A 14,001-nucleotide genomic window follows, 5' to 3' on the forward strand; every position below is an offset into this window, starting at 1 on the left:
GTCAGTCTTCATCATTTTTTCTTTTGATGTTCAGGATGTTTTAATCACCCATGTCCATATCAAGCTCTTTGATATGAAAGAATTTCGCTAAAAAAAACACCTCCCTTCTTTCCTCTCACCCTGGCTTCCCCATTAGCCGACAACAAAACAAAAAAGAAAATCGCCCATCGGGAGAGGAAGCAGGATTTCTCGGCCTTCAAGCCCATGGACAATGAAATGAAGGTTAAAATATCACCTCAGCTTCTACTGGCTACTCTGCGTTTCCTAGCAACAGGCAAGTGTGCTGCGTGGCTGCTTGATTTCCCCCAGTGTGCCTTCTGACTAGTTTGTTAGCATGCTAGCCCTGCAGAGGAGTGAGGATTGAGGCCTGTAAGGTGTTGTTTACCATGGTGACATGCATACCCAAATACATTCTATTACATTCTATTAACAGCCTGGATTTTTTTTTACAACTTGTTTACATTTGAAATTGCGCAGTGGATATTATATTTTTCATTTCCACTGAATTAACACATTATAAGTTAAGAAGATTCAATCAAAAGAAGTTGTGTGCATATAAATGGGACTTGGAACAAAAGAAAGGATAGAAGAAGAAAAGTAAGAAGGAAGACCTAGAAGCAGTTATTTTAGTTAAGCCTTAAGTCAAGGGTTAAGGAATTTAATAAAAACTCATGAAAGCTGAAAATAAGTTGTATGTGTTTATCCAATCAGCATTTTAATATATGTCTATGCTGTCAGTCCTTATTTTTTAAGTGGCAGTCAATCCTATGGAATCTAAACCTTTAAAAAAATATATATACTAGTAATATTACTAGTACTTTTAAAGCAGCATTACTATATTAATAATGTATATATTTTATTTCAAATCAAATCAAATCTTTATTGATTTGCAGAGTACATTCAGGTGGACTTTCCTTTTTTTTTTGCAAAAATAATCATAATTTTCCAGGATTTCAGCACAAAATTATTTATATGTAATTTTAACAAATATTCAGCTGTTGACAGGTAGTTGTGTACATCTGTTTCCATTTTTTTTCTGATTTTTTAGTAACAGCCTACACTAGTATATTGAATTCTTTGATATCTGCATAAATAAGAACTAAATCATAATCAGATTTTCACACATGTCCTAAATGTAGAAAGAGAGAACCCAATTAAACAAAGACAACATTTTTTTTAGATGTACAAAGAATATTTGTTGTATATCTATACAATTATATATTTTATAGCCAACAATTTCCTGATGTGATCAGTAAAGTATTCTGATTCTGATATATGTTAGTGGCAAAAGTGTGCGAACATAGGATAAGCAGTTAATTTGAAGCTGAAATTATAGTCAGATGTTTTCAACCAATTTGGGTGAGGTGTGAGAGAGCACCCTGATTTATTAAAGGAACATGTATCTGTCACAGTCTGATCTTCACAGCACATGTATAAAAGTTTATCATGGTATAAAAAAAGAAAGACTTCTGAGAACCCCAGAAGAAATTACTAACTGATGCTTATGAGGCTAGAAAAGTTTACAAAGGCACTTCTGAAATGACTCCACCGTTTCAGTCAGACAGATTGTGTACAAATGGTGGAAATTCAAGACCATTGTTAACCTTCCCAGGAGTGGGCAACCATGAAAGATTACTTGAAGAGCAAGACATGTAATAGTCCACAGGGTCAATAATGAAGTGCAACTTCTTCCAGTGTAACTTTAAAGCATGTTAAGGCCTCACATTGGCTAATGATATTGTACATTAGTCATCTTGCAGGAAAACACAGAAAAACAATGGTTTGAATAACAGGGTTGCAAGGAGAAAGCCACTGCTCTCAAAAAAGAACACTGCAGCCTTTCTGAAGTTTGTGGCAGATCACATGGAGATGCCAGAAATCTATTGAAAAAAATTTATGTTTTTGGATAAGTGAAATTCAAATAAAATGAAGTATTGTGTTTAGAGAAAAGAAAACACCGCATACCAGCATAAGAACCTTATTTCATTTATGAAACATGGTGGTGGAAGTATAATGGTGTGGGCCTGTTTTGCTGCGTCTGGCCAAGTCTGGGCTCACCATCACTAATAGTACAATTAATTCTGCACTATAACAGCAAATTCTGACAAGATATTGTCAGGACTTCTGTCCTCAAACTGAATCGTATAGGTTTCAGAGAATCTCACATAAGAGGTTCTAACACAGAATAGTTCAAGAAGACTTAAGTCAATGCCAAGACAAAGTCCTGATTTAATTCAATAGAAATGTTGTGGAAAGACCTGAAGCAAGCAATTTATTTGAAAAAGAGGTTCTGTACTTGGGAATGGGCTAAAACTCCTCCAAGCCAAGCAGGACTGATTAACAGTTACTGGAAACATTTGGTTGCAGTTGTTGCTCTACAAGGGGCTCACACCAGATGCTGAAAGCAAATGTTCGCATACTTTTTTGTGACTAACAGATATACATTTCTGGATAAATACAGTTATCATTAATTTTTAATGAATGACTATATTTTTTGCTTAATTTATTTAATTAGGTTATAATTGTCTAAAATCTGATGTTTTAGGTCATATTTATGCAGAAATAAAGAAAATCACAAATGTTCAAGAACTACTGCTGTTGATTTTTTTTTTCTAAAACAGTATGTACTGTTTTATTTATTTATTTATTTATTTTTTTTTAAATTGGACATCAAATAAAATATCAGCTCATTTATTATAAAAACTGCAAAAAAAGTAAGTTGTTTTAGTTTTGCTAATGTCCCTGATAATAGAAGACCTGAAGGTAATAGTCGATCAGCTAGAAGATTAACAGAGTGTTTAAGGCTTACTTTTAAAGGAACTGTGAAACCATGGTTTCAGTATACAGGGAGGTAAAGTACTGGCGTATACTGATGTATTTTTTTCTACATTTCTGTCAAGGCCAGCAATCCTCACATTATTAACCGCAGCATCTAGCAAAACAGTCAAACATGTTAATGTGCCCTCTGATAATAAACTGTTGTGTTAACATAAGAAACTGATACTTGGACAGTAAGTGTGTCTTGGCTGATGGACTACATTTAATGGACTCTCCTTAGCCATTTAATTTTGCAAAATGTTTTCAATTTGTTCAAGAAGTTCTACAGACTCTTGAACCCTTCTAATAATGGTGTACATGCTAGATATCTAATAACTGAATAAAGTAAGAACCAGATGACTCAGATGATCTGAACACCTCTAAACAGGTGATTCATTGAATTAGCAAAAATTAGTTTTACATGATAAACACTCCAATGTGCATTAAATGTTCTTCAGACCAACTAAAAGCCAAATTAATGGTAATGTCATGGAATTTCAGTTACTCTTGCAATTGGTATGAATGCAGTTTTGCCTGATTTTACGTGTTGGTGTACGGCTCATGTATTGTACAATGTCTATGGTGATGATTAACATTTCTCACAAATGTCTGTGCTCATCTTTTTACTTTACAGAAGTGGAAATATTTGCAGTGAATCAGATGTCTGAGAAGATCTTGCTGAGGTTGCTGAAGCACCCAAATGTAATCCAGGAACTTAAGTTCAACGAGAAGAACAAAAAGGCACCAGAACATTACCTCTATGTCCGCAACAGACCAGTGGACTACTTCATCCTCGTCCTACAGGTCAGCTGGGGAACTCTTGTTATCTTTGAATTATTAAAATGTAAATACTTCTAGAATATCTTTTGAATAGAAAACCCTCAGTTTTATATATTTTAAATATGTAAGGGTTCTCCCAGTGTGACTAACAACAAGGTTATTTTATTGACTGATTCATGCACATCTATTACTGGGATTGTCATACATTGATATTGGTTCATTTTTGGTCAGTCCAGGTCTGCTTGGGTGTAACATCTAAATAAATGTTGTGTGTAAAAGCAATCTGCTTCAAGTGCTAAGCAGCAAGTAACATGATTGATTTAGGGGATGTTGCGGAATAAATCAAACTGAAGAAGACTTGGATATGATTTTGTTATAGGATATGAGTGAGCAGCTTTAACAAGGATTTTATTTAAACAAAAGCAAAAAAAAAAATCAATAAACATTAATCTGCATAATAAAAGAGGCACCTATTTTCTTTCATTTGAAAATGTTAGCAATAAACCATACAATTTTGCTACTAGGCGATTGAATACAGATGATTTCATAGATGTGTGGTAAAGAACCCAAGGGAAAATATTTGTATGTGGAAAATGGTAGATAGAGCGTTACCTTAAGTGTGTCATGCTTCCCTGTGATGGTGCATGAGCAGAAGTTCAGAAATATTAGTTGGGTTAGGTGGGTTGGAATATTGGAAATTGTGTAGAAAAATTATTATCTGAAAACGATTATGGTTTGGAAGCAGCTTATTATATTATACAGAAAATGTTGGTCGATAATAGTCTTATAGATAAAATAGTACTTTCCTTACTGATCGAAATCCGGACAATTGACAGTTTTAATCCATAAAAATGCTAGACACACACTATATGAAAAAAAAGTATTTGGACACCTGACATTTCCAGCCATAACCCCAAACTTTTAACACAATGTTGGAGAAACATTTTCACTTCACTAATACTAGGAGACCCAAACCTAGTTCTAGCATGTCAATTCCCCTGTGCACAAAGCCAGCTACATGAAGATATCCTTTACATGGGTTAGAGTGGAAGATCTTGAGTGGTCTGCTATAGACCTTAATCTTATTAAACACCTTTGGGATGAATTGGAAGACAGACTGCACCCCAGGCACCTCACTCTACATCACCTGACTTTGCTAACACCCTTAATGGATGAATGATCACAAATCTCCACATGCACACTCCAAAATCTAGTGGAACATCTTTCCAGAAGATTGGTGGTCATTACCACAGCAAGTGAGGAATGAAATGTGGAATGGGATGTTTAAAAAGCACATAAGAATATTATGGTTGTGTGTCCACAAACGTTTGTCCATACAGTATCTCACAGAAGTGAGTGCACTCCTTATATTTTGTTTACATTTTATTATATCTTCTGAAGGGACAATACTAAAGAAGTAAAATATTTGTTGAGGAGTCAATGTTCATCTTGTGTAGCAGTACAGATTTACTGTCTTCTGAATATAACTCAACATACAGCCATTATTGTGTAAATAGCTGGCAACAAAAGTTAGTACACCCTAAGTGATAATGTTGTGTAACCATGCAAAGCCACATGTCCTATTTATCATGTTCATGTTTTTGTCTGCTTGACAGGACCAGACAAATTTGTGTATGTTGTATTAGAGCAGTTAAAATGTGGTTCTTTGAGTACAATTCTCTCAGACTGACCACTGGATGTTCAACATGGCACCTCATGGTAAAGACTCTCTGAGGATCTGAGAATTAGAGTTGTTGCTCTCCACAAAGATGCCATGGCTATAAGAAGACCCTGTATATGTAACACTCTGAAACTGAGTTACAGTACAGTCTCCAGGGTCATACAGTGGTTTTCCAAGATGGGTTCTACTCGAAACAGACCTCGCAAGGGTCCATCAAAGAATTTGAGTCCTCATTTTCTGCATCAGGTGCGGAAGCTGCTTCAAAAAAACAGATGCATGAGTGCTGCCAGCATCGCTTTAAAGGTTGCAGAAGCAGAAGGTCCACTTGTCAGTGCTCAGACCAAATGACACACTGCTACAAGTCGGTTTGCATGGCTGTTGTCCTAGAAGGAAGCCTCTTCTGAAGCTGGCTCACAAGAAAACCTGCAAACAGTTTCCTTAAGAACAACTTGCCCAAGAGCACGAATTACTGAAACTATGTCCTGTGGTCTGATGAGAATGAGATAAACTTGGAAGAGTACCAAGAAAATTGTGTCTGGCCTACAGTCAAGCATGGTGGTGGTACCATAATGGTCTGGGGCTGCACGAGTGCTGCTGGTTCTAGGGAGTTGCGGTTCATTGAGGAAAAAATGGATTTCAACATGCACTGTGACATTCTGAAGCAAAACATAATGCCCTCCTTTTAGAAACTGGACCGAACGGCGTTTTTTCCAACATTATAACAACCCCAAACACATCGCCGAGATGAGGAAGGTGAAGGTGAAGTTGATGGAGTGGCCAAGTATGTCTTCAGACCTGAACCCTATTGAGCAAAGGGTGGAGAAGTGCCTTTTGTCTAACATTCAGCAGCTATGTTATGTCATTTTAAAGGAGTGAAAGATGATCCTAACAACATCCTGTGCAGCTCTGGTGAATTCCATGCCCAGGAGGATTAAGGCAGTGAAAGATAACAATAGTGCTCACACAAAATATTGACACTTTTTGTCAGTTTTGATACGTTCACTCAGGGTGTACTCATTTTTGTTGGCAGTTATTTAGACAATAATGGCTGTATGTTGAGTTATGTTTATAGGACAGTTAATCTATACTGCTATACAAGCTGCACATTGACTAATTTAAAATATATCCAAGTTTCATTTTTATAAAAAATGATAATAATCGTCCCTTAAGAATATATAATAAAATGATTGCTGAAATGGGAGGGGTGTACTCACTTTAATAAGATACGGTATATTGTAGTATTAGATGAGTGTAGGACGTAAACTGAGACGTATTCGACGTAAACAAGCCTTGCTTTTCACAAGGCATGAGTGGGAAGCTCGTGGATGACACAGTGTGAAGAAAGTGTGGGTCAAGGCACAGTGCAGAGCTGCTTTGTATTGCTACTAGATTTAGAACAGAGAGCATACACACAGGAGGGACAGTCTTCTCGATTCTATACACTGAGAAAAATGGGTTCATTGAATGGTTCATAGTTCAAATTTGAACCATTTAATTGAGCACACATGTACTGTGATCTACAGGGAGTTCCTCAAGATAGACAAGTTTTTATGGTAAAATCTTTTATAATAATTAATGTGATATTGTTAATTATTTGTAGTAGTTTTGTAATGGCTTGAATTTTTATTTTACTTTTTTTTTTTACTTTTTTCTTTCTCCAGGGGAAAGTCGAAGTGGAGGCAGGAAAGGATGGTATGAAGTTTGAAGCTGGAGGGTTTTCATCATACGGGATGATTGCCCTCACTGCCTCTCCAGGTAAATAACACAATTTAATATTTTCTGTTGGTCTAATTTTATTGCAGATGGTCTTTGAAAAGACTTCCTATAGTGTAAAACGTTTATTTTTCATACAGTACACAAAGCAAAATCCTTTATGGTTTTTTCAAAGATTGGGCACCATTTTGAAAGATCACACTTGTGGGTTTAGGATTTTGGAATCCAATCAGTGTTGCACTGACAACAATGGAGTTTTCCTTGTGGCCCTGTCCCTGCGAAGAATCAAATTCTTCAATGCTGTATTTCCCAAAGGCATCGCAGCACAAAGATCATCCATTAATGGAACTGTCTTATCATACAAGGACTCATCATAGGTTTTTTTTAAGGTACAATGGATAAATAAAGGTTCTTAGCTTCCAATAAGGCAATGCTTTCTGATAGGGAAACCCTCTTTCACTACATTGATCCTCTGAGCTTCTTCCTAGAGGGACAGCTGAAGAAGTTAATAGTGTTTTATTGTAAGATGACAGTATTAATGACTGTAATGATTTTACATCTTTGCGAAGCAGGGTGCAGTTTGGCAGTTCTGTTAGCAGACCTTTAAATGCGGGAGAAATATTAGGAATGTATAGAAGTAACTGCTTTGGACAAACTACAAACTGAAAAAAATTATAATTATAATTTGTTATTTTGAATCAGAGCTGCTTTTAGCTTTGAGTTGCACATTTATTATATTCACTATTTACTTATCAAAAGAGTTGAGTTTAAATCCAAGCACCACCACGTTTCCACTGTTGGACCCTTTAGCAAAGCCCTTAACCCTCAAGTGCACCGTTTCGTGGATAAAATAATTGTCGCTCTGGATAGGGGCGTCTACTATATGCCATAAATGTAAGTGTTTTAAAAGTGCAGCAGTTGTTTTGCAACACTGACTTGTTTTGCTTTACAGAATTTAAGCATCAAATACATGCTGAACTCTTGGATGTACATTTGATGTAAAAGTAGTGTGCTTAGAGTGCATTTGCTGTGGTCTTACACACTGGGTTTTGAGAAATGGGACACAATTAAACACTTACCGGAAGTCACATGAACACACAAAACTGCAAGGGTGGGCTTTGGGACTGGGCCATTGATGAGAGAGCAATATGGTGCAGGAGTTATGTGACCTCTGTTGGTTAAATGTAGGAACTGCATTTTAATTCTGTATTACATGATTTTATTTATTTAATTATTTAATTAATTATTTTGAACAAACGTCAGAGGTTCGAGATGATGATTGTTATCAGAACATTTGCTTTCTTTCTCTGCCAGTTCAGACCTGATTCATCAGATTAGTAGCCAGACTGACTTCACCTCATTGTAATGAGTCATCTCTGTCCCCACTTCGTTCTCATCTGATTTTCATGTGTTTCTTGATTTTCATTCTCTCTCTGCTTGTTTAGTTTCTTATTCCCTTTCTCGCAGTTGTGTGTTTAAGAGGTCAGAATCAATAGGAGTATCTCCAGGTACTGTAAATGTTTTACTGTGACCTCTCAGTTCCCTGGCTTCCTTTTGGATGCATGGCATTAACAGCTGGCAAAAACATCTGACAATGGCAAAGAATGTGCATGTTCCTCACTGCATGCTGGTGTATGGGAGATGAATGTACAAATACGAATACTGTTTAAAAAATAAAGTGTGAAAAAACCCACGCTAAAGCACATGCATTAGGGGCTTAATTATATTTCAAATATCGTATTTTGTGTTCTCCGTCTAAGAAAGCAGTTTGTTCTTATCAGATTCTTCTTGTTTTTTCCCTTTTCGAACAAAAGTGAAAAATGACCCAGTTGAACGCCCCCACCTCCGTTCTGTACTTCCACGTTCTCATACCATAAATTCATAGTATCCCTCCCACTGATTTTGCCAGACTTGGAAAAATAACCATGGCCTCCCCCCATTCACACATACACTGATCCCATCAGACACACACACGCAAATACACACAAACATGCAGTCTGACCCCATGCGCACACACTCCTGACCCAATGTGTAGCGTGCGGGGGCCCCTCAGACCGGGGACAGGCGCAGCACTCAGACATCCAAACGCGGATTACATACATTCCAAGCAAACTGTGGCATTAACACTATGAGTGGTTGAGCATGTGTGTGTGTGTGTGTGTGTGTGTGTGTGTGTGTGTGTGTGTGTGTGTGTGTGCGCGCGCGTGTGTGTATGTTTGAGAATGAGAGGCAGTGAAAAGTGTGTGTGTGTTTGTTGGCCTTCCCCCTTTAAGAAGTGGAAAAAATAAGCTGTGTTTAATTAAAACAGGACTAGTCCTCTCTTTCAGGGTTGTAAGGTCTTTTTTATCAGTCTTTATCCAGCTGTTGCCGCCCTTTAAAACACACAACCTCCTCGCCAACCCCTTCTGTGACCGCCATTAAGGCAGTCCTTTACATTAGGATAGTTCGACATTGTTTCCACAATGGACAGTGTGAAGCGTTTACCATTGCATGTTTCACTGTAGACTATGGGCGTCTTTAAACCTGAAATCCTACACCTGTCTTTCAAAGTCTAATCCTATTTACGGTGTAAATGAGAATGTTTTTCAGCTCCTAATTAAAGTTACCGATATTCTTTGCTGTTCCAGAGAACAAGTCTCCTCCTCGACCATATGGACTGAACCACTCTGACTCACTGAACCGGAGTGACCGCAATGAAGCTATTAATCCCCCACTGGGCAGCAGCAACAACCAGCTCAACTCCTTTCTGCAGATTTACACTCCAGACTACACAGTTCGAGCCATCACAGACCTTCTTTATGTCAAGGTGAATAGATAAACGCAGGCGTGTATTATTATTTTTTTATATGTGAAAAGTCGCAGAAGCCAGTCAACACACAGTCCCTTTAAACAAAACACTTTCCCCAAGTTCCACGTTCGCCAATCGGTCAATTTATGTGTTTCATGTGTGTCTGATATACTAATTAGCATAATTTGACAAAAATAAGTGGTTGACTGTTTACAGGCTTGATATGCAATCATCATTTTAACAGGTGAAGTGATTCGATTTGTGAATTGATCCAAACACCGTCAAGGTCACAGCAAGGTTAAATGTGTCCTAGTTTTTCTTCGTAAGCGTCTCTCCTGCTTGTCATAGAGAAATGGTTCTATATTTGTTCAGGAACTTAAGGCCAATTTGCTGGCAGTTAAAAGGTTTTACCACGTGTCTGTCAATGCATCCGAGAAGTAAAAATGTGAAATGTAGGCATACAAATTAGCAGCAGGGACATCCCCACCGATGCTGGTTCGAGTTTGACTTGTTTTTCTTTTTATATAAATTTTATTTAGACCTCTGACAGTGCTTGACATACATCTTTTTGGGTTTCAAAGGGCAGTAAAAGGAAGATATGCTGTTGCCTGTTAATTTCCGGGCAAGAATAAACATGTCCCATGTCCTTCTCTATCCAAGCCAGCAACCATAATGGATGCAGATTGTCAACCCCAAGCTTCCTTATAGTGGTTCAAATCTTCTTATTTTCCACTGCCAGAGGATAATAAGAGGGCAATCAGTAGATGAGCAAGAGGATAATGAAGCTATTTTCTCTACATATGTACAGTATATATAACAAGTAGTCTGTGTGATAGAGCAGGTAATCAGCCTCCAGTATAAGAAAGGGTCATGAAACAAATATTTGCTGCAGGAGCCATGAAGTATCAAGCAGCTAACCACTAGAAACAAGAAGGTATGGGAAAACTAGGGCTTCACCTGTTTTTGTCAAGTTCTGGGTCCATCATACCTCCCCTTTAGTCAGGAAAAGAAGACAATCCAGTCTACCATGTTCTAGCCACCAGTTATCTCCTGTTTTATTAGTGCCCCCATTCAACCCCCATTCATGCCTTACGTTAGATTGCTTAGACAAAGGGAAGAGTTGAAAAGTGATACATAGTTTCTTGCTTTGTTCGTACTGGGTGGGTTTACCATGGTCCCTCTACAGGGTGCTTATTTACATTGCCATTTCAGATACAATACAATTAAGTGTGTGAAAGGTGCCAAGTGGGTTCTCAGTTTATTGCTTGCTTAAAGTATATATGTATGCCTATGACCACTGGAAACAATTCCAGCATTCCTGGTTGCACAAAGGAGTATTAGTCAGACCACAGGGCGTATTCTGTGTTATTGTTTATTGTAAGATAATCACTGACGCGATTTCCTGTTATGTCGCTACTCCATAGATCACCCGTCAGCAATACCAGAATGCCGTGATGGCGTCACACATGGAAAAGGCACCGCAGCCATTGGACAGCGAGTACACCAAAATTGAACTGACTCTCAATGAGCTGCACGACGGCGTGGCCGACGAGACGGACATTCTACTTAACCAGACGCAGAACTGTGTTGCCCTCAAAAAGGTGAACCACATGGTGCACAATGAGGGTACCGTCTAGCCCCCAGCGGGGTGGTTGGGGGTTTACAAAAGGGTGAAAAAGGAAGCTGCTTATGTTTTTTTCGCCTTCTCAATTGTCTCCGCCACCCCCTGTAACAACTGGACATTAAACCACTATGGACTGCTAAATCAGTGTCTGGGTTTTTGGACCCGATAACAGGACTGGAACAACCAGTTCAGTTCCACACACACCCTGCCGTGTGCCTGTCCACCAGACCAAAGAGTTTGGAGTTTGGACACCCTCCCCCATCTGTCATAAGGCCCTGAACATACTCCTCAACTATCCCCTTTAAAGTGCCAGGAGGGATTCTGGGATAGAGGAGGACCACAATTCAAACGGACTACGTTCTACAACTTCATCAGGCCGACGTTGTAATATGGTGAGTCAAAGACTGTGCCAAATACCAATTTGAAGGAAACCATGAACCGCTTACCAATAACATTTTTCTCCTGTATTTATTTATTTTATACATGTCTACTGTATATATGTGTGTGCATGTAATTACAGGCACATGCCAAGAACACACCTTTGTAAAGTTCACTGTAATGTTTGTACTGTATATGTTGCGAGTGTGAATGTGATGCCATGCACATGCTATAGTATATACATAGTTACAAATACATTGCTGTATGTGTAATGGTGAGGGTATTTTACATATATTGTATATTACAGATATTGTTATTTTTACTATTCTAAATCAGGCGTATGGTACAGTACATTTTACACCTTTTTTTTAAAAAAAAAAAAAGAATCACAGTATTGCCTTAAAGAATCATTAATTTTTAACAAGTGCAATGAACCATATTTCTATTTAAAAAGATGATTTATTGATTAAAATCAGTTTTATTGTAAACAGTAGCTCTATTTGTATGTGTTCACTGTGTCGCTCGAATTCGTATGGACCCCCCCCGTAAGCACTCCCGCACCACCTAATAGCCTTAAAAGCCTAACTTTCAAGGATCCGAATCTCCTTAGTGATTTATGACCAAAATTTAGGATTGAATAGGCAAATAATTCCATGCTTCTGTCAAACGAATTTACAGAGAATGCAAGGAAAACAAGACCACACCATCATATTTTGCATGCTGGCTGTATTCAGAGTTACACATACATATAATAGGGATTTAATACTGAAATTGCACACAGTAGTATTCCAAACTCAGACTAAACTCTGTACCTGATAGCTATTACAGGATTCATGTGAGAGGCGTGTCTTCGTTACATGGGATTTTAAACTCTGTATGCAACACAATAGGATGTGCTGGATCAAGTGCTATTTTATAAGCTGCGGATTAATGATGCTAAAAAGCAGTTTTGTTAAATTAGATCAGTTTGCGGTGTTAATCATTCCAAGAGAAACAAATTCTCCTTTGTCAGACCGCATTTTCTATTCCAGTTGTTTGTGTGCGCTTAAAAACAGGGTACAGCGAGGTATAAATGCTGTCGAAAAAGCCCATTTCCAATAGTTTAACTCAAGGAATCCTTAGAGACTTGAACTACACACAAGTGATTTTGTATATTCTGAATGGTAAGCCTGTGTGTAGCCCATCTCATCTCAGCCTAATTGCTTTGGTGATTTGATCTGTATGTATCATGTACAGTACATATACAGTACCTTGTAAATGGAAAGCACTAGGGCTTATGAAACCTTTATACAATTGATCTTCATTCTCATACATTTTCAAGCCAACTCAAGTTTTTTAAATAGGGACCAGAAATATTTTTTTAAACAAATAACCAATTTACTTAAATTGTGCCTTATAATAAAAACAATACATACTTTTATGTGGTCAAGAATATTTTCTCTCATATTTAGGAGAAATATGTCTCTGTGAGATCTTAGCCAGGTAGATACCCCAGTTTTACCTATAAACATGGCCGCTACATACACTAATTCCCAACACACAACCACACTTTCCAGCTCAGTTTCCCTACTACTGATTGAGCGCTCGTATACTAAAACGACATTAATTCGAAAAGTAATACGCTCCATGAGACTTTTGTTCTTTGACTTTACCAAGCCTTGCACTTTGATTAATACAACTTTGTTGCTGAACCAATTCTGTCCTTGTTTTTTTTTTCTTGTTTGCCCTAGTCAATCTGTTTGTGAATCGAATGAACTCTGCCTGTTTTTTGACCATGTTTTGGTTTATTATTTTGAATTTGCCTGTTTCTGCCCAATTAAAGTCGTTTTATTTCATTTGCATCTGCCTTCCCTTGTATTATTGTATATATTATTTTATGTTTTAAAAAAAAAAAAAAAGTAAAAAAGATGTCTGGTCTGTTTGTGATAGTCCTTTTACCACTCAGTTCTTTAATGTTCCATTTAGAAAGTGTAAAATGGTTTAATGCAGCTCATGCACTCATTGTTTTTGTAAAATCTTTCTCAACGGGGAAACGTCTCGTTTCTGTTGCTCAGTAGACCCAGTTCTGGTCTGGTCCTGGTTGGCAGGCGTGGAACCCGATGAAGTGCCATCATTTTATATTTTAAATATGCTTTTCTGCTAACCACGGTTGTCATTAGTGGCTATTTAAGTATACATAGCTTTTCTATTAACTTTCATTTTGGCCATTCTCCCTCATCA

The 14,001-nt window shown here is 37.6% G+C and overlaps 1 protein-coding gene across 3 annotated transcripts in view; it reads left to right on the plus strand.

Annotated features, from left to right (window-relative positions):
* The window catches only part of cnnm2b (cyclin and CBS domain divalent metal cation transport mediator 2b), a 30,732-nt gene extending 17,110 nt beyond the window's left edge, over window positions 1-13,622 (plus strand). The window contains exons 3-8 of one of the 3 annotated variants that reach the window (XM_046837505.1): window positions 137-274; window positions 3,452-3,621; window positions 6,940-7,033; window positions 8,437-8,499; window positions 9,619-9,797; window positions 11,204-13,622. In XM_046837505.1, the coding sequence (XP_046693461.1) occupies window positions 137-274; window positions 3,452-3,621; window positions 6,940-7,033; window positions 8,437-8,499; window positions 9,619-9,797; window positions 11,204-11,416 (857 nt within the window). In that variant the 3' untranslated portion in view covers window positions 11,417-13,622. The other 2 variants (XM_046837506.1, XM_046837507.1) reach the window with 2 other exon arrangements.
* Window positions 13,623-14,001: the final 379 nt, after the last annotated feature.

This window comes from Silurus meridionalis, chromosome 24, assembly GCF_014805685.1.
Source record: "Silurus meridionalis isolate SWU-2019-XX chromosome 24, ASM1480568v1, whole genome shotgun sequence".
Classification (NCBI taxonomy): domain Eukaryota; kingdom Metazoa; phylum Chordata; class Actinopteri; order Siluriformes; family Siluridae; genus Silurus; species Silurus meridionalis.